Consider the following 18,908-nt stretch of genomic DNA (forward strand, 5'->3'; position numbering starts at 1 on the left):
CTTGCAAAGATTGTGTGTGTGTGTGCATATGTGTGTGTATGTGTGTATCTCTCTCTCTCTGTAAACATGCGCTTTCTTTTTTTTAAAGCCAGGCTACAGAAATTATGCTGTTTACGCCACTTTCTATATATGGAACATACAGGCGTAATACTGCCTGGAAAGTCTCATACAGCAAAGTAATGAAGCGATCCACACTTTTTGTATGTCAGTTTCAGTGGAAAAATATAACATAAATATAAGGATATATGGAAATAGTATAAGGGTAAAAGCCTTATGGTAGCACAAGTGAGAATAAAACAATCACCATTTGCTTTACCTGTAATTCAGAAAATCACTGTCTAGAAGGAACAGACAGACTATTCTTTGGAAAGGTAGGTCAACACAGCAATGTCACGAAGGGTACACTGGTCACAGCTATTCCAGAATCAAACTTTGTACAGAACTCCATAAAATTAAGGTATGATTAAACAGAGGCATGAAAAATTAATCAGCCAACTAAACCAGCCAAAATAATGCTTTTAAACATCTGAGAAAAAGCAACCAGCGTTCAGAAAATGGAATCAAACTATTTATTAATGAATGACAGTGGTATCTAGAAAAACAAGGAATTTAGTGACAGTTTACAGCTGAGACAACACTACAATTTGAAAATAAAAAAATTTTTTTTATTAGCTTCCCACATGCTAATACTTCAGAGAGTACTGAGAAAGAAATTTTGAGTGTACAAGACAGAAAAAAAATGGCAGGTTATAGTTCACATAACAAAAAGTCTTGACATTATGGGAGTACAGGAGGAGCAACTTCAAATTTAATCGGCAGATTTAAAAGCCTAAATCTCAATCAAGAGATGTGGGGCGGAAAGCTTAGGTGTACTGAAAGATTGAAAATCCGCCTGCTGCCTCAGTTCTTTCAGAAATCACTACACGATTGAATTCATAATAAGCAGCAGCTTGAGAAATGTAGACGACGGTTTAGGTGTCCAAAAAATGAGTAACTCTTAAGCCTATTCCTTCTCCAGAATGTCTTTTCTTTTAGAAAAAGGAAGAAGTAATCACTTAATGGCATAAAAGAGCTTTTACAGTTGAGAACAAAATAGAACATCTTTTCTATGTATTATACCTGTTTTCTGGTAAGTCAAGGATCAGCAAAGCATGCAAGAATGATAACGTCAGGCAACAGGTTTCATTATATTCCTAGAAGCTATACAATGCACAACAAACTCCTTGCTCAGGTGTGCAAAGTCAACTACAAAAAGTAAATGCAGAAGAAGTAAGCAGCTGCTCAAATAGTCTTTCATATTCAGCTTCTTCGGAAGCCTGCTTCAGGACCCAGCAAGTTTTTCAGCAAAGTTTGATCTTCTAAGGATCAAAAGAAAGGGGTGGAAAAAAGTCTGACTGAATCAAATTGCTAGTACAGATCTGACCAAGATTACCTGTTCCGTTGGCTTGCGTCTGTGGCTTTGCAGGTTGCTGAGCTGCTGGCACCTCTTCCGTCCTACAAAGAAAATGGAAACAATGTGAAATGCTACAGATGAAGAATTTTTTTCCCTCTTAGTTAAAGGGAGCACCGGAACCTCCGCGGCTTCCACAGCTGAGATAATACAAGATGACAAGAAAAAAAACACACTCATGCCCTTTCGCAAGAGTCAAAATATTCATTGCACTTAGGATCCAGGGAAATACCATCCACTGGAAGGAGAGGTGCAGTTTAGCCATTTCCTGTCACCGACAGCTCCTTTTCAACTTACAACTACTACATAATTTAGTATCAAATTTGTTGCATTACTTATGCCTTTGTGTTGTATATTCATTTCAATGCCTGCCAGGAAAACTCCTCAGAGCCCTGACTTTTCCCACAGTAATAAATGAAAAGGGATTCCATATCGCAAGTTGATAACCACAGTACTAGAACAAAACCACAGTTTAATGCATGAACCTTGAAATCTGCCATCATTACCAGAGTCAAACACCACTCACCTTCACAATGAGAGGAACAGGTGTCAAGAATTACTTAAAATGTTATGTTGTAAGCTCTTGAAATGCACAGATACCAACCAATTCTAAAAATATTTTTTTTAAAACTTGCAAAATTGAAATAATGGTCTGAAAAACCGAGACAAAAATGTTCTAAAAATATATGGCAAGTAGCAGGCATCATTAGTCTCACCTTTCAAAATGAGTCAAGAATAATATTCTCATCCATTAAAAGTGAACAGATTTTGGAAAACACAAATGCTTTTGCTATTCTGCACACGTGCAAGGCTTCAAATTACATTTACACTATCCATAGCCTCCAACTGCCAACCCGTCTTGAGAATACTTCAGGCTTCAGTCCAAAAGTCTTCAGCCATCAAAATGTAGATGTCCTACAGAAAGATTCTTCTAATGAAGCAGCAGCTTTGACAATGTAACACCAGCCGCAGCAAGTTTTACTTGACAGGAAGTTGTATGACTGAAAAGATTACTGCTTGAAACAAAAACATGTCGGTCATGCAATTTCATTATCACTCATTTATCAGACTATATAGGTGCTTTCAGATGTTCCCTTCATCATTTGCTCCACAGGAAGGGAACCAACTGGGATGCCAGTCAGCAAATGGATAGCGAGAAGAGGGATCCCACTGGACTGGGCACATTGCAGCAATATAGACAAATATATAGTTCTCTCTCCTGCTGTTCCTCTACAAAGTACATTAGGGAAAGATCTTGCTGTACTGTCTGCAGATGGAAAAAGCCATTACTAACACGTGCTGTCTCAACATCAGCATATATCAACGAGCATGATGGAGAAACTACAGAACTAATTACCTCCTTTTGTTCCTAAGCACATTTAATGAGCTTTCCACATCCTTGTTCATTTCTAAAAGGAACATTTAGAAATAATTTACTGATTTATAAATTATAACTGGACATCTATCAGTGTGGAGAAGGTGAATTCAATGGTTTCTGCTTTCAAAGCCACTTGTTTTCACGCCTCTACAGGACTTTTCCACACGGCTTCTGTATTCACAGCAACTCTTCTTTTCAAAAGCCACCTGAAATTCCACCAGTTAACTTTTTCTAGCTAAATTTTAACTTTGCTTTCTGTGCCATTCTTCCTCAGTCTTTAATAGCGAGTCCAGTCATCCTCAGGGTACTCCACCCCATGAGCTGGAAGGTAAGGATGAAGAGCATAACATACCCCCCTTAATCCAGGAGGAATTAGTTAGGGACCTGCTACGCCATCTGGACACTCACAAATCTATGGGACCTGATGGGATCCATCTAAGAGTAGTGAGGGAACTGGCTGAGGTCCTTGCCAAGCCACTCTCTATCATCTATCAGGGTTCCTGGTCAGCAGGGGAGGTCCCAGAGGACTGGAGGCTTGCCAGTGTGACTCCCATTTATAAGAAGGGTCGGAGGGAGGATCTGGGGAACTATGGGCCTGTCAGCCTGACCTCGGTACTGGGAAAGATTATGGAACGGTTTGTCTTGAGAGCACTCACATGGCAAGTCGAGGATAAGAGGGGGATCAGGCGCAGTCAGCATGGGTTTACAAAAGGCAGGTCCTGCTTGACCAACCTGATCTCCTTCTATGACCAGGTGACACGCCTAGTGGATGAGGGAAAGGCTGTCGATGTTATTTTCCTAGACTTCAGCAAGGCCTTTGACACTGTCTCTCATGGCATACTCCTTGAGAAGCTGGCGTCTTGTGGCCTGGATAAGTGCACTATTCACTGGGTGAAAAACTGGCTGGATGGACGAGCCCAGAGGGTTGTGGTGAATGGGGTGAAATCCAGTTGGCGGCGGGTCACAAGTGGTGTTCCCCAGGGCTCGGTGTTGGGCCCTGTTCTGTTTAATATCTTTATTGATGATTTGGATGAGGGGATTGAGTGCACCCTCAGCAAGTTTGCAGACGACACCAAGTTGGGAGGCAGGGTCGATCTGCTTGAGGGTAGGGAGGCTCTACAAAGAGATCTGGACAGGCTGGATAGATGGGCCGAGGCCAATTGTATGAAGTTTAACACGGGCAAGTGCCGGGTCCTGCACTTCGGTCACACCAACCCCATGCAGCGCTACAGGCTTGGGGAAGAGTGGCTGGAAAGCTGCCCGGCAGAGAAAGACCTGGGGGTGCTGGTTGACAGCCGGCTGAATATGAGCCAGCAGTGTGCCCAGGTGGCCAAGAAGGCCAATGGCATCCTAGCCTGTATCAGGAACAGCGTGGCCAGCAGGAACAGGGAGGTGGTTGTTCCCCTGTACTCGGCACTGGTGAGGCCGCACCTCGAGTACTGTGTTCAGTTTTGGGCCCCTCACTACAGGAAAGACATTGAGCTGCTAGAGCGTGTCCAGAGAAGGGCAACCAAGTTGGTGAGGGGCCTTGAGCACAAGTCTTATGAGGAGCGGCTGAGGGATCTGGGGTTGTTTTGTCTAGAAAAGAGGAGGCTGAGGGGAGACCTTATCGCTCTCTACAACTACCTGAAAGGGGGTTGTAGTGAGGTGGGTGTTGGTCTCTTCTGTCAGGTGTCTGGAGATAGGACAAGAGGAAATGGCCTCAAGTTGAGGCAAGGGAGATTTAGGTTAGATATTAGGAAAAATTTTTTTACTGAGAGGGTTGTCAAACATTGGAATGGGCTGCCCAGGGAAGTGGTTGAGTCACCATCCCTGGAGGTATTCAAAAAGCGAGTGGACAGGGTACTCCAGGGCATGGTTTAGGGGGCATGGTTAATGGTTGGACTCGATGATCTTGAAGGTCTTTTCCAACCAAAATGATTCTATGATTCTATGATTCCCAAGTTTCTACACAAGCCATAGGTTCCCCACCTAAAACCTCCTCTTCTCCTTGCTCTTTCCTGCACATCCTTGCATCTCCTCCATTTCCAGCTCTGACTCTCTAAAGGCAGAGCACCATTAATGTGATTAAATTTGCACAAACTATTATACAGCAGTATCTTGTTTTCCTCAATCAGCACACCAGGTGATTACACTATATAGGTGGGCATTTTCATCTGCAATCTGTCACTGTCACCGTGTTTCACTGAAGCTGAAAACATATTTAGGTAGAAAGGAGGTAGTCATTCACAAGCAGGTTCACACAGGCAGGAGCCAGTTACTCAACCTGCTCCAGTCATGCAAAGGCACTGGGGGGTGTCACACCTGAATGGCCCCAGTGACAGAGCCGAGAGAGGATCCCACCACTGCCAGCCGTCAAAGCCTTCAGGATGGGTCTTCCTTTGACATGCTGGGATATATTTTCAGAAGCAGCACAGCGTCATTACTCCCCAGGTTTCTTGGAAAACAATCCAAAAAATCTCATCAAGAAGGAGTTCTGGATAGCAGCCTCACTGGGCTCCATCAGGAGTACATGATGCTTTGGCTTTGGCCCTTCTTGGTGCTTTTTTGTTTTGTATTTTTTGGCAATGTCTTACTTGCCACCTGCTTGTTACTCCTTCCCTGTGAAGAACCTGACCTTTACGAATCATCAGGTTAATGACAGCTCATTACTGCACCTGTGAATCAGGTTATAATTAGCCACTTCAGACAGATTTGGGCCAGGAAGCTCAGAATTCATTGTTTAGGCTTGCACACCCACTGGGAAGCTCAATCCCCAAACCAGGTCATGTTGAACCAGCCAGTACATCAAGACCACTGATAGAGGGGAGAAATTATCCTTCCTACAGTTTCTGAACCACTCTTCATGCCAGAGATCAGTTAAAAGGCTGGAAAACATAAGCGGTCCCTCAGAACAACGTAAAAGGCTGTGTTTCTATGAGGGCTTCCTAACTGCAGCCTGCACCAAAGAAAACAAGCTGCACAAATTCCTCCGGGACCATGGTTTTCACCCAGAAAAAGGGTGCGATTGGTAATACCAACAGATCCCCAACCTGAGGTTAGGTCATGTTTATGCAACTAGAGATTGTACCCATTTAAAAGCACAGGCTGATTAAAACAGATAAGAGCAACCTCAGCCAATGGAGAAGACAAACACAAATGTGCCTTTTTTTTTTTTTCTTCAAAGATACTGAAATCAGGGAAGCATGAATGTTAGAGCTGTTCATGACCAGTACACATGTACCATTCAAAAATGACCAGCACACACTGATGCAGCATCCAGTCAATGCTGCTCCACAGAATAGCACCAAAGCGTTATTTTTGTAGCTGCAATTATGACACAAAAGTTAAGGGAGCCTGGATACTGAAGGCCATTGACCTTAAATAAGCATTTTTGGTTTGTGCATATTAGGCCTTGAATACAGTTGCGAGTTGAGGCGTATGTGGATCAACTGACTTCCCCCAACAACTGCATGAAGACTGGACTTGCTGCACAGAACAGGTCCGGTTGATGTCAGGATGTTCTTAGACATATTAAAAGCAATTTTCCTACAGGCTAACTCCACATTCACAAGCAACCCATCATCATTCTTTTGACAGCTGTTGTGGAAGCCAGTCAAGGCTGTTACATCCTTCTTACTCCTCAAAGCAACATGAACGTGTGTGTGTTTCCATCAAAAGCACCCTCCAACCTCAGAAATGCAAAAATAAGCATAAAGCAGGTATTTTCACAGCCTAGTTTAAAGGCATATCTTTCAGGTATGCTTGGCTTCTTCACCTGAGGAGCTGTGACTTAAACCATTTTCGTGTTTTGCATCTCCTTCAAAGAAATGTCATCAACCCAAAGTCGTACAAGATCTAGGTGTTCACAGGCAGAAAAAAATTTATAAGAAACTCTTGACAGGAGCTACTTTACAAGCAGCCTGTCACCAAATCTACTAAGTTAAAAATAAACACATACATGAAGTTCAGCCAACTGGGTACATCAGCAACCATGTATGTCAGCAAGCCCAGTGCAGCACGGCAGCCAGGTGATAAACTTTCAGCCCTGGGACTCAGGTTCTTGCTACCTGTGCAGAGTCCCAGCCTGACAGGGATCCTTCCAGGAGGGAACATTTCCAGCCTCCAGAGCAATCTCAAGCTGAGACATCTTCTCAATGGACAAAGTCAGCCATGCTCAAAACATCGCATGTGTCAAACACAATGTCATTTAACAAAAGGCTGGGAAGGGCTAATTAAGATAACTAAGATAAGCAGCAGCACAGAAGGAATAGGGGCTTATGCAGAAGCATTGCCTATTTGCTCCTCTTAAAATAGTTCACAATGATACTAATAAAAAGGTTTGCATAAGCCACATCTTGTTGGTAGGTGTTGTTACAAAACTACTTGGTTTTGGGGTGGTTTTTTTTCCTGTGTGATAGAGCTAGCTCACAATTTGTAAAATAAGGCAGCAACAGCCCACAATTTATGCTAAACAAGCACTGCTCACACAGACTATTCCAAATTATTTATGCACTGTTCCACTAGCAAAATGTCATAAGCTTCAGCTGTCGTACCAAGTGCTGGGATGTCCTGAAATGCATCTATGGAAAACTTCAGCTGGGGCCACCATGTTTCTGAATGCCGACATACAGACAATGAACACCATGACAAACAAAACCACTAAAAATCCTATTCTTCCACTCCTTCCTCCACACAACTCAATGAAAGAAGCCCATTTTCTTCACAAAAAAAAAAAAAAAAGAATCTAGATTAGCTCATTGTTTTCTCCTTGCTGAACACTTTGCAGCATGTATTCATATAGCTACATGTATTGATGTACTTCACAAATACTTCTGAATACTGTAACTGTTAAAAGAATTTCTTCCTTCTTACACCATAGCATGATATGTTTTTCATCAGCACTTCACTTCTGTAAGCAAAAAAAGAGTACAAGCAAAAATGTTTATATGCATATCTATTTAAAGATTACATGAAAAATTAGATAGCTGACAAGCAGGGCAAATTTTGTTTTGTTGACATAAGCAAAGATGACTTTCTGTGGTAACTTTGCTTGATAAAATTAAGTTTCCATCAGGTGTAAATTTGGCCTATTACGTATTTGATTGTGTCAGCCAACACTTTGCCTGTAGTCCTAATAAAAGTATTTTAAAATGTCTACAGCAAAGTGCAAAAAGATAAAAAAGCAGTGAAAAAATTTCACACAATGGAGCACAAGTTAAGGAAAAAACGTAGGAAACCTGCTTTTTCTTCTTCTGGGTAGAAGCTGGGAAAGTCTTCAAAGTCTTTTTTTCTGTTGTCATCTTACATATACCTGCCTGTCCCAAAAAGGTTGGAATATTAGCAAGACTAGCCTGAAAAAGACATGGATAAAGGGGATAATTGGCTGAATGTAATCCCCAAGTGCAATACCCAAGCTAACAGGGCTAGTGTAATCCTTAGGATATCTAAAAGGGAATACAGCGTCGAAGCACACAGGTCATGCTACCTTAATTTAGCAATGGCACGCCTGCTAGAGATTTGCTGTTGTCCACAATCCAACGAGACACAGATGTTGACACTAATACTGAGAACCAAAATCCTTCAAACTTTTTTTTCTATGAAACACATGTACTCTTAAGTTGCACTGGGCCATATCAGACCCTGGGCCATCCTCATTACTCTGAAATAGGGCAGGATGATGAGTACCTTCCTGCAGAGGAAGGCAGCTCCTCATCCTTCTCCAGGACTCCCAGCAATGATGGGATCACTCTCCCCCTTCTCTGGCGCGCGAGCTAAAGCCCAAGCATATCTGCTCTCGGGAGAAAAACTTAAGGCCTACGCCAGTGTTAATGATATAACCTGTACCGTGCTCAAAGACAAGCATGTGGAACTTGCATGTCAGATGACTTCTTCAAGGCAGCATGTCAGAGACGAAAGGTATCCTGAAGCGTTATCTTTCTCTACCAATAGCAGAAAACAATACTAATTGCTTTGTACTGCTTTTATGGAGCTAACAGGTACTCTAAGCATGGGGATGGGTCCAAGTTTGTCCTCTTCCACTGTCCCCAGTAGCCCTCTCAACTAGGCAACATCAGTCTAGATACAAAATAGAAGTTACACATGCATACAGCCAGGTCAACCAGCATAGGCAATAAAAAATGCAATCCCACTTCTCAGTTGTAAGAGCAACTTTTAAAAGTCACCAAAAAACCACCCAGGTCAGAGCTGTCCGGATCACCTTCCCAGTGCATGGTCACAGGGCTGGCTTGGGAACAAGGCTCCTCCACAAGGACCTTGCAGAGCCCCTTCTAAGCATGCAACTTGGCAGCTCAGGTCCAGACTACACGTAGACCAACCTTGCAGGGAACCAGTGATTTTGGAAAACCATCAGTGTGAAACATCAGCCAAAAAACCCCCACTGTACTGGGTACTGAGGGTAAGAGGGAAGGACTAATTTATTCTATATAAGGCCTTAGTGAACCCACACTTTGAATACTGCATGAACTCAGCCTCTTCATCTTAAGACGGAACAGTTAAAGAATGGCAACTGAAGTGATGAAAGGGATGGAGTACTCTTAAGAAGATACTGGAAAAGCTGGAACTCTTCAGTCTGGAGAGGAGAAGAGTAAGAGAGGAAAGGACTGATCAAGAGTGGTAAATAAGCTGAATGCTGAACAGTTATTCACCAAATCTCAAAATTCTGTAACTTCAGGCCACTTCTTGAAACCACTAAGAAATCTGTTAAAAAGGAAAGAAAATAAATTGCTGCTTTAGAGTCAAGAGTGGACTTCTGTAATGTACTGTCTCCATAGCTTCCAGGTGTAGACAGCACCAGCACTTTCAAGAGGGAGTTAAACAAATTCATGGATAACAGGTGTGCAAACAGATACAGAAGTGAAAAGGCAGCGATGTACCTTCTGATACCCCTAATACAGTGTTTGTGGATGCCATAGGAGTAGGAGGTAAAGAGACCACAGGAAGCAACTAGGCTCACACATTTCCTATAAATAGCTCCTATAACCATTGCTACAGAATACCAGGGGACATGGACTATTGGCCTGACCAGAAAGGCATCTGTATGCTCAGGATGAGTACAGAAGGAAGCGGCGGGCTGGGAAGAGTTTGTATGGCACTGGGAAACCTCACATCCAAGCAAAAAGTTTTGCCTGATGGTTCTTGCTTGTCACCTCTAAGTAACTGGCAGTGCTTATCGCATGTGATTACCAACTCAGTGTGCACTATCTCCTGGTGACAGCAGTTGATGGTGAACCACAGATCCTAATGCTCAGCCAAGTAATCTTAGCTACTGCTGAGGAAGATAACACAGGCAGCTATGTACGCAACTGGTCTAGACCAACAAGGCCACCAAGCACCTGCTATGGTCTTAAGACCTAAAGTCTATACAGCTAGGCAGACTAAGGAGAAAACATCAAACATGATGCTTTGCATCATCAAGGTGGGTGTCCTCAAGGCTGAAAGGACTTAGAGGCATGGGAAGGCATGTTTCCATTTGTTATTGCAGTGGCAAGGAAGGCTCAAAATCAGGTCACTCCCACACAGTTAGAGTTGTGCTGCAGTACTGGGATGTCCTTGCTGCTGCTAGAACAGGAGTAACAAGGACTAGGCAGTCTGGAGATGACACAGGTTTTGAAGAGGCAAAGCATATACAGTGGCATGGCAAAGTCTCTGGCATTCAGTAGCACACAGTGCACGCTGATAGCTCCAGGCAGGTGAGATCCCAGAGGGACGGCATCAGAGAAGGTGAAATGAAGAATATCCCAAATAGAAAAGTGTCAGGACACTTCTGTAGCTAGGGCAGTATGTATGGTCAAGTAACTTGGGTGTACATGGGTGCACAAGTGCACTTTTACAGGAAAACGTAGACAGCTTCTCTCTCTGTGAGCTACTAATTTATTTTAAGAGAGCCTAGGCTGGAAATGGATGCTTTTACCAGAACTCCTCAGAGACAGTCAGAGATCTCAAGTGGCTTTCAGCTTTACAGTGAAGATATTTCTCTTACCTTGCTTTATATATTTCTCTTACCTTGCTTTAAGTACTTCATTGACTTTTTGTTCTAGTTCTAATCTCCTCTGCCGTTCCTTTTCTAGCTCCTGCCTTAACGTTTCAGCATTTGTTTCTTCTCTCAGCTTCCTGAGCTCCTCCTCTGTTAATTAAAGGAGAAGAAAAAGATTTAGTTACCCTGAAGTATTTCTACGAGGAAATTAAAATCTAATTATGATAGATTAGGTAGGGGTTTTTTATCTGTGCTATACCAAATACGTTCACCAGAAAAAACAAGTAATCAAGGGCTAGGAAGATTTCATAAAAAGCACACAGCTGTATCACGTACAAAATATTTAGTTACAGTTGTTAAATCAAGGAGAAAAACAACTTTAAAGTTTTCTTTTCAAGATGCAATGTATCAAAAATAAGCCCTTGGTACAAGCTACCTTTATCTAAATACAAGGTGACATACCCTTTATTCTGCAAAGAAATAATCAGCAGGAAAGGCTGTCTATTGCTAAATTCAGTGGTCATAACAAGAAAAAAAAGTATCCGTTTTCTTCGCCCATGTCTATGGGTAGGAAAAAACCAAACCGTATACTCACATAAAGTTATATTATGCCATATAACCCTCTATCCATCAATTTCTGGCACCCCTGTATTTTTGTATAAGTCAGATGGCCCCATTATGGACCTGAGCATCTTACAGTTTTAAGATGGGGTTATGAGACAAGGAATTAAGTTCAGATTTTTACCCTTTTCTGAGGTTACAATGTACCCTACTAACTTCCATGTAATAATTTTATATATAAATATATAAACACATACACACACATATATTTACTTATACAAACATACATAGACCCTCTCAGAACTTTTTTCATGAGAAGTTAGTATCAACTATGCGTAAGGCTTTTTTGTGGCTAATTAGCCTTGCTTTTTTGTTTCTGGCAGTATCCTTATTCATGACCTTACTTTACTCTAGAGCTACAACAGGGTCACTATCAGTGATCACTTTTCCCAGATAGGCATATAAGAGACATGACAAAAAGACGACGACTGGGAATCGCTCTCTTTTTTTTTCTTTTTAAACAAAAAAATTACTCTACATTTTGGTCTCTGGGCTGGTTTTTAAGCTCAATATCGGCAATAAATTGTAGAACAGCAGGTGTATTTCAAGCTTACAGCAAACCAGAACAGAAAATACTTGCTAATTCCACCATCAACACAGACACAGGGGTTGAGGTTTTACATTGTTTTTACAAGATTCGTATATTACGTCATACCCTCCAGCAACCTCTTCTGTTTATTTTCACATATTGCCTTGTAAACCTTTGCTAGTCAGATAATTTTGATATCTGACCCTCTCTGACTACAATCATTATGCATCTTGAGAAGGTCTGAAGCCCTAGTGCAAATGTTCAGAGGAACTGATAAACACTCCCACCTCTGAAGGAGGCCCTTGTGCAGTATCTCTGACCATTTATTTTACTTGCTGTGCAAGTTAGGTGGTACTAGATTATTTGTATTCCTGCAGCGCTAAGAGATTTAGAGCACAGAGTTAGGGGAGACAGGAAAAAGATACACAAATCAAGAGGACATGACAGTTTCCACCATGTGGCTACAGGCTGAACTCCACCAAACAGAAAGGAGTGCTGCCATCTCCCCATTGATGCTTCGTCAGTGACCTCAGAAAGAAGAGTCAGAGCACATAAACCAAGTTATCTTCCAGCAACTAAAACTGAAATTTATTCCCAAGGGTAGGGTAGGGAACTTCCACTGTTGCAGCAGGTATTGTCTCTCCTGTAAATAAATGGAAAGATATGGACAAAAAGGCATACCCATACATGGTGCTGTTCCTAATCATGTGTCCACAAGGACTTTTAAATCCAATAAGAAAACTATGTTTATAATTAGCTTACCCTACTTTCAAGGGCTCGCCTTGTTCCAGAACAAGAGCAGGCACACAGCTAAGGGGAAACATCTGTTGCACTTCAAATGCACTGGACCTTGTGCAATATCATGAAGATATCACAAAAACTTCCAAAGCTCCATAGGGTTGTTATCTTCAAGACCATTAAAGGGAAAAAATTTTTCACTAAGCACTTTTTTTTTTCTTTAAAGAGGAAGTGACTATGCATTGTGTGTACATAAGAAAACCACAAGTAGTATAAATTAACCTCAGTGCCCTTGAAAGTCTACTCAGATGTTCCAGCTTCCTTAATTCCAGTTGTTCTGATTGTGCTACATCTTGTTCTACCAAAACCAAAACACAACCCCCAGAAACTTGACCACTAGCAGGACAAGCAGTGCCAGAGATTCTTTATGGAAAGAGGCAGAGTGAAAGGATACACAACGAACAGGGCAGAACTCCTATAGAACAAAACATAAAAATACAGCACCCCATCATTAAGGATTGTCACAGCTTCACCTTTCATAGTATTTCCTAACTTTCACATACATGACTGCAATTCAAATCCACCCCACCACAACTGCTCTGGCCCCTCCAACTCCTTAAAGCATTATTTGTTGCTACTTTGGCAGCAGTGCCGTCTGGCATTGTAAAACCTCCGGGTTTGGTTAGTTAAATACTCTAAAGTTTGCTAAGCAACAGAAACCATGGCAGAAGGTGGGGTGGGGTGGTGTTCTTCCTTGCTCTCTCCCCTGAAATAATCTACAATTTGGCCAAGCTGAACGGCACTTTCAGAGGATATTTCTCTAGCCCTAAGGGGTCCTCCTGCAGAACCAGTGAAGTTGGCTACAAAGAGCAGAGGTCACGAACCGTTGAGAAGAACCTGTAAACATTTCACCATGGTATCTATCTACTGAGCTTTACAGGTGAGTATCCTCCTTGATGATGAGAACAGGAGTGCTCCTTGGATTTCATCTTCAGCCAGTCAAAATTCAAACAACTTCCCCCCTCCACACACACACAAAAGGGTAGAACATAAAAGGTCAAGCTTCAGCTCCAAGATGAATCGGCTTCCGTAATTTCCCTCCTCGGCATATCAATCACAGCTCCCTATCTCCTGCTGGGCAAGAAACATTAAAATATTACAAGAGGATCAGTGCACGTCTTAACTGGACATGCAGGTGATGTGAGTAGCCATAACAGTGACCTGGTTAGAAGGGGAAAATTACTAACAGAAGAAAACGTCTGCTGAAATACTGACACAGAAAATGCCTGCCATCCTGGGAACTAGGCCTTGGAACCAGAAGCATCCTTGAGAAGTACAGCTGGCCTCTTTGAAGTACACAGATGGGTACCTAGAAACCAGAGACATCCTGAGATACCACTGATGAGCACAAAAACAAGGAACTGTAACAGCATCTTATCATCTGAAAAGGTGAAAAATAGTCTGGAAAAGGGAGAAAACATCCTGAGAAAGTAAGAATTGGTAACTGCCATTGGCTGTTCTATCTGCGAGAACAGGAAAACAGTCTGGAAAAATAAAAATTGGCCTGAGAGAACAGAAAACATCAACATTTATTGGCTATTCCAGGTAAAAACCAGAAATTAATAGCATCTATTGGCTGCCGAAGTGGTGGTGTCCTACACCTCCTTATTTCTCTATGATATAAAAATGACTTAATTTTTATCCAAAATGAAGCTTCTCTCTCTGAGAACTTCCCATGCTGCATGTACTTTTCCTTTCCTAAATAGGTTGAACTCTCCACACAAACTTTCTAAGAGATCTTGGACCCTTGCCGGGGAGGGTTTGGTTTGTCCTCCCACTTCTGGGATGGTTTGGCCCATTCTGAGATCTGTCCAATAAGCTTAATACTGGTATTATTGTAAACATATGTATATGTGCATAAGTAATCTATCATAATTACATCTGCTGCTGTATTATTGATAAGTTTGCTTCACCAGTGTTAAGTTTGTAGTCACCTGTAATAATATACATGTATTTGGTTGCTGCCATACTATTGATTGCTGCCAACAATTTGTAACAGCTTTATATATACTTTTTTTTCCATACATATATATTTGCTTTATCAATCATAGGTATAGTTGCTAGTGGTGATTTTTGTGGTATTTGTAGCAAACTGTAATAAAATAGAGAAATTTAGAGTAAAAAGCCTCCGTGTCCTTCTGCATTACAGAATCCTACCAACCCACTGCCACAATCTCTATATACCTGCAGGCTGGGTAACCCTTTAGGTTGTGACAGCAAGTGTGACCCTGAAAGAACACTTTAAAATCTCTCCAGCGAAGTCAACTTGTGTAGAAAAGCAGGACAGTATCTGGATGCTATTGCACTTTTAAAAGTGAGCTTCAGAAGTCTGTGAGACAGGGCAACAATAGCATTTCAACTGCATTAACTTGAGTACTACTGCAGTGTAAACCCTAGGAGAATTGACCCCATAGGAAAGAGCATCATCCACGATGCATCTCACAGGTTACCAAAAAAATTTATCCATTTCAGTTTTTCTACAGCATTTTATCCTTTATTAGGTGTAACATAACTGTCGCACCTGAAGGATTTGGTCATTTAAATTTAAAGATTTAACATTTCAAAAAGTTTAGTTGCTATCACGCAACTGCTAAAAGACAAGCTACTGAGCGCTTCATTGCATCATCATATGGCATCAGCCATTACAGCAACTGAAAAATTTCAGTTTGCTCCTCAGAATACAAAAGCTTGTAAGAAATGCTTTGATAAAAAGCTCTTAAATACCAAAGTATTAGTTCAGGTGAGACTGAACAGAACCTGAGTAGTATTTAGAAAAGAAAGATGATACATCAGGCTGGGAAGGCGTGGCAGCAGCTTGGATTTCTAATTCAATACTGCAGTAAAGCGGATGTTTCCCTTAATGCGGGGATTGGAGGTGGATTAGGGAGTCTCCTAGTAGCTGTTTGACATAATAGCATTCCTTCGTAGGCCTACAGGTATGCTGCAAAATCCCCCTCTGGGACAAAGTGACCAAAAATTTCTTTCAGAGCATAGCTAAAGACTGCAGACTACTGTTTCTAGCTACCAAATCAGTTTAGTATTAAACCTAAGGAGACCAAGTTAAAAAACTAGAAATGCCAAAAAGCGTACATGCACCCTGTAATATTTACATGGGGAAACACCAGTACTTAACAAGATATAAATAACCCTTCTACGTCTATGTTAATTATGGCAAATCTCCCTACAACCCTCTGAACATTACCAGAGTTCAAGGATGTTGTTTAATTGGTACTAAATGCACTAAATCCCAACCACACGCAGTCAAACTGGATCTCGCCAGCCACGCTGACAGAGCCAGACATTTGGAGTTTTCTCCAGTGCAGGCAGCTTCTACCTTTGCCAGACTCCCAGCTCCTACAGAAAGCTAATATTTTAACTTTGTCCCAACTAAACCAACTATATGACATTACTAACAAGATGTTAGGAGTCTTAAAACATGTCTATTTTCATTAACATAGACATTGAAGAGCTTTTAGTCTTTATCTTAAACACCAGCAGCAAGTTGCAGTGTTCTGAAAGACAAGGAACGGCTCCACCACTTGTGATAATGCAAAGACATACGAAGAACACTGTCTGACCAACAAGCAGTGATGGAGGAAGGACCCACAATAGCAATCCCTAACCTGTTTTTTTCCTGTCTCCAGTTATTTTGTAATTCATATACTCCTCTGGAGACAAGTTCACAATTCATAGCAATAACTGGATACAGCTTAATTGTATACTATTTGTTTCTTGTTCTTCTAATCTCTAACTCTCCTTACCCAGGGCTTATGTCCTTTCCACCAGTGACTTGAGAACCACAGAGACTGCCAAAGACTTACCACAAATCTATCCAAAAGGCTTCAGATAAAACATTAGCCTTTGATCCCAGACATTGCAAGATATTCTACTTCTTTGCATGCCAGATGCTTGGGAAAGAAAAGGGCTTGCCTAAGCCATCGCTCTAGCAGCTGCACTTTATTAGCTGTCCTTTCTTCTTTAAGTCACCTCTTAAGTTCATGTCCTCCTTCACACTTGGACTTCTACGCTTCACTTTGGAAGCACAAAGCTAACCTGCTTACGGGGACTACCCTTAGCATTTTAAGAAGGAAGAACCCAAAAATCTCCCCTTTCAAGCCCCAAACTCAAGGTTGACTGTCTAACCCTTCCTTTGCTTGTGCGGTTAGGTGGTCACTTCTAAAACGGATACCAGCCTTCTTCGTAGCTCTTCCAGAACTGGACAACGAGTGGTCTGGAGAGTCATTCCAGCAGACAGACAGCAGCAACAGTGGGAGGGGGGTGGGAGAAGGAGCCCGACTGTGGCGTTATCTGACCACAATTTTAGAAGTTCCTTCCTACTATAACAATACCAGATACTATTACCAGGATGATTCAGTACAACACTGTAAACTGACCGCATTTTAAGCAAGAGTTCTTCATGCTGTTTTTTTCAGGACACTGTCCTCACATTCTTTGCTGGAGAAAGTAGAAATCAGCATTATATTGACTTTAAGTCCCTTTTACACCAACAGACTAAAGCCAACCTATGTTCCTACTCTAGATTTTTATTTTTCTATTACCTTTAATTCAGAAAAGCCATGAGTGAACTTGGCAAGGCATAATGATGGGTTTCAGCATCACTGATCCCTCTTTTGCCCAGTGCTTCCTCAGACTTTTTTTAAAACTAAATGGTATAATATGGAGTCGACATATAACATAGTTACCAAAACAAAGAAGTAGATTAAGGGGAGGTCCTGTTAAACTGAAGGCAGAAGCTCTCAGACTTTGTCTAACTCAGAGGTGGTTCTTTAGGACAACTCAGGCACAAAGACAAGAATAATTTTTTTTTTTTTCTCTCTTTATCTTGCAATAGGTATTTTGTGAAGCAACATTGAGGAAGCTAAGTGTCATATACGAACATTTAGCAGCTACATCAAGTGAAATGAAAGAGTTACTGAGCCCAGCACCCTGTTTGGCGACGGTCAGGAAGAGATGCTCTTCCACCAGCACAAGAAGAGGGACTGGTGGCAGTACCCTCTGAACCACTACCTACCTGCAGTGCAGGGACTTCCTCTGCCAGGCATGCTGCATAGTGCTAAGGAGTGGAATGGCAGCCAATGTTACAGCATCACAGAGAGAATTACACAAAAACTATTCCCAATATATTGTGATAACCGTTTCCTCTTACTAAGAGCAGTTGAAGATGCCAGTGAAAGCATCAGCTACTTAGCAGGAACAGAGCCATCTACAAGCCCTGATTCATCTCTGTAACCTTTAGCAGTTAGTGTCATAGTGAAATTCCCCACAGCATAAGTGAACTTCTGTCATATTTTTTGTATCATTCAAAAACTTATTTATTTAGTGGTGAGGAGTCCTAGGTGAGCAAAGAAACTCCTGTAAGGAAAAAGTAAAATCAAGAGAAAGCATAAAAAAAACCCCAAACCAAAAACAAACCACCACCTCGAATTCGATACCTCACATGATCTACTACTATACAGGTATCAAAATGTGTTGTCCACACATTCAGCTACACAACTAATCCTCAGTGAACTCTTATTCCTCCTTCCTCAAAAACTTCTTTTCCTATTGCTCCAAAAGACTCATCCTGAACTACTTTATCTTCAGCTGATCTTTGCTCAGCTACACTCTCTAGAAGAAAATAATGCTAAAAACATATGAAGATTTTTTTTAACCCAACCAGTCTACGAATGGGGACAAAAAGCAAGACATCCACAAGCTAATTAGATAAGGGGAAAAAACCCACAAACCAAACAAAAACAAGTCAGCAAAGAAAGAAAACTGAAGGAAGAACTATTCAGAGGGTTTTTGTACTTGAGAACACCTTGTTTCCTTGCTTTGTCAATTTAATGGTTTTCCCTTTTGGTCAGGCCTCTTGCTTGTTTGCATGAGTCTTTCATACAGAAAAAAGGGGAAAAAAAAAGATTTTCTAATGGGAATATTGGTGTCATAAAAAGCCAAAAAAGCAGACAGAAACATTAAAGATAAGCTACATTTTTTGAGTGCATATCCTTTCCTCCTCCCTATCCTGTTTTATATAGGTGTTTTGGTAGAGTGGAGAAATGAAACAGTTAAGTATAGAAACCGCATTTTCACTATAACCTTTCTCCAGCTCAGTCTGGTTTACCTGCACACATCAAAACGAACAAGTTATGTGTCA

At 41.5% G+C, this 18,908-nt stretch overlaps 1 protein-coding gene across 5 annotated transcripts in view; it reads right to left on the bottom strand.

The window, feature by feature from the left end:
* The window catches only part of GRAMD4 (GRAM domain containing 4), an 85,944-nt gene that overhangs the window by 21,995 nt on the left and 45,041 nt on the right, over positions 1–18,908 (bottom strand). For all 5 annotated transcript variants that reach the window (XM_052789901.1, XM_052789903.1, XM_052789902.1 and 2 more), the window contains exons 4-5: positions 10,833–10,953; positions 1,433–1,494 (exon numbers count right to left, since the gene is read on the bottom strand). In XM_052789901.1, the coding sequence (XP_052645861.1) occupies positions 1,433–1,494; positions 10,833–10,953 (183 nt within the window). The remainder of the gene's footprint in view (positions 1–1,432; positions 1,495–10,832; positions 10,954–18,908) is intronic.

The sequence above is a fragment of the Harpia harpyja genome, chromosome 6, assembly GCF_026419915.1.
Source record: "Harpia harpyja isolate bHarHar1 chromosome 6, bHarHar1 primary haplotype, whole genome shotgun sequence".
Lineage (NCBI taxonomy): Eukaryota > Metazoa > Chordata > Aves > Accipitriformes > Accipitridae > Harpia > Harpia harpyja.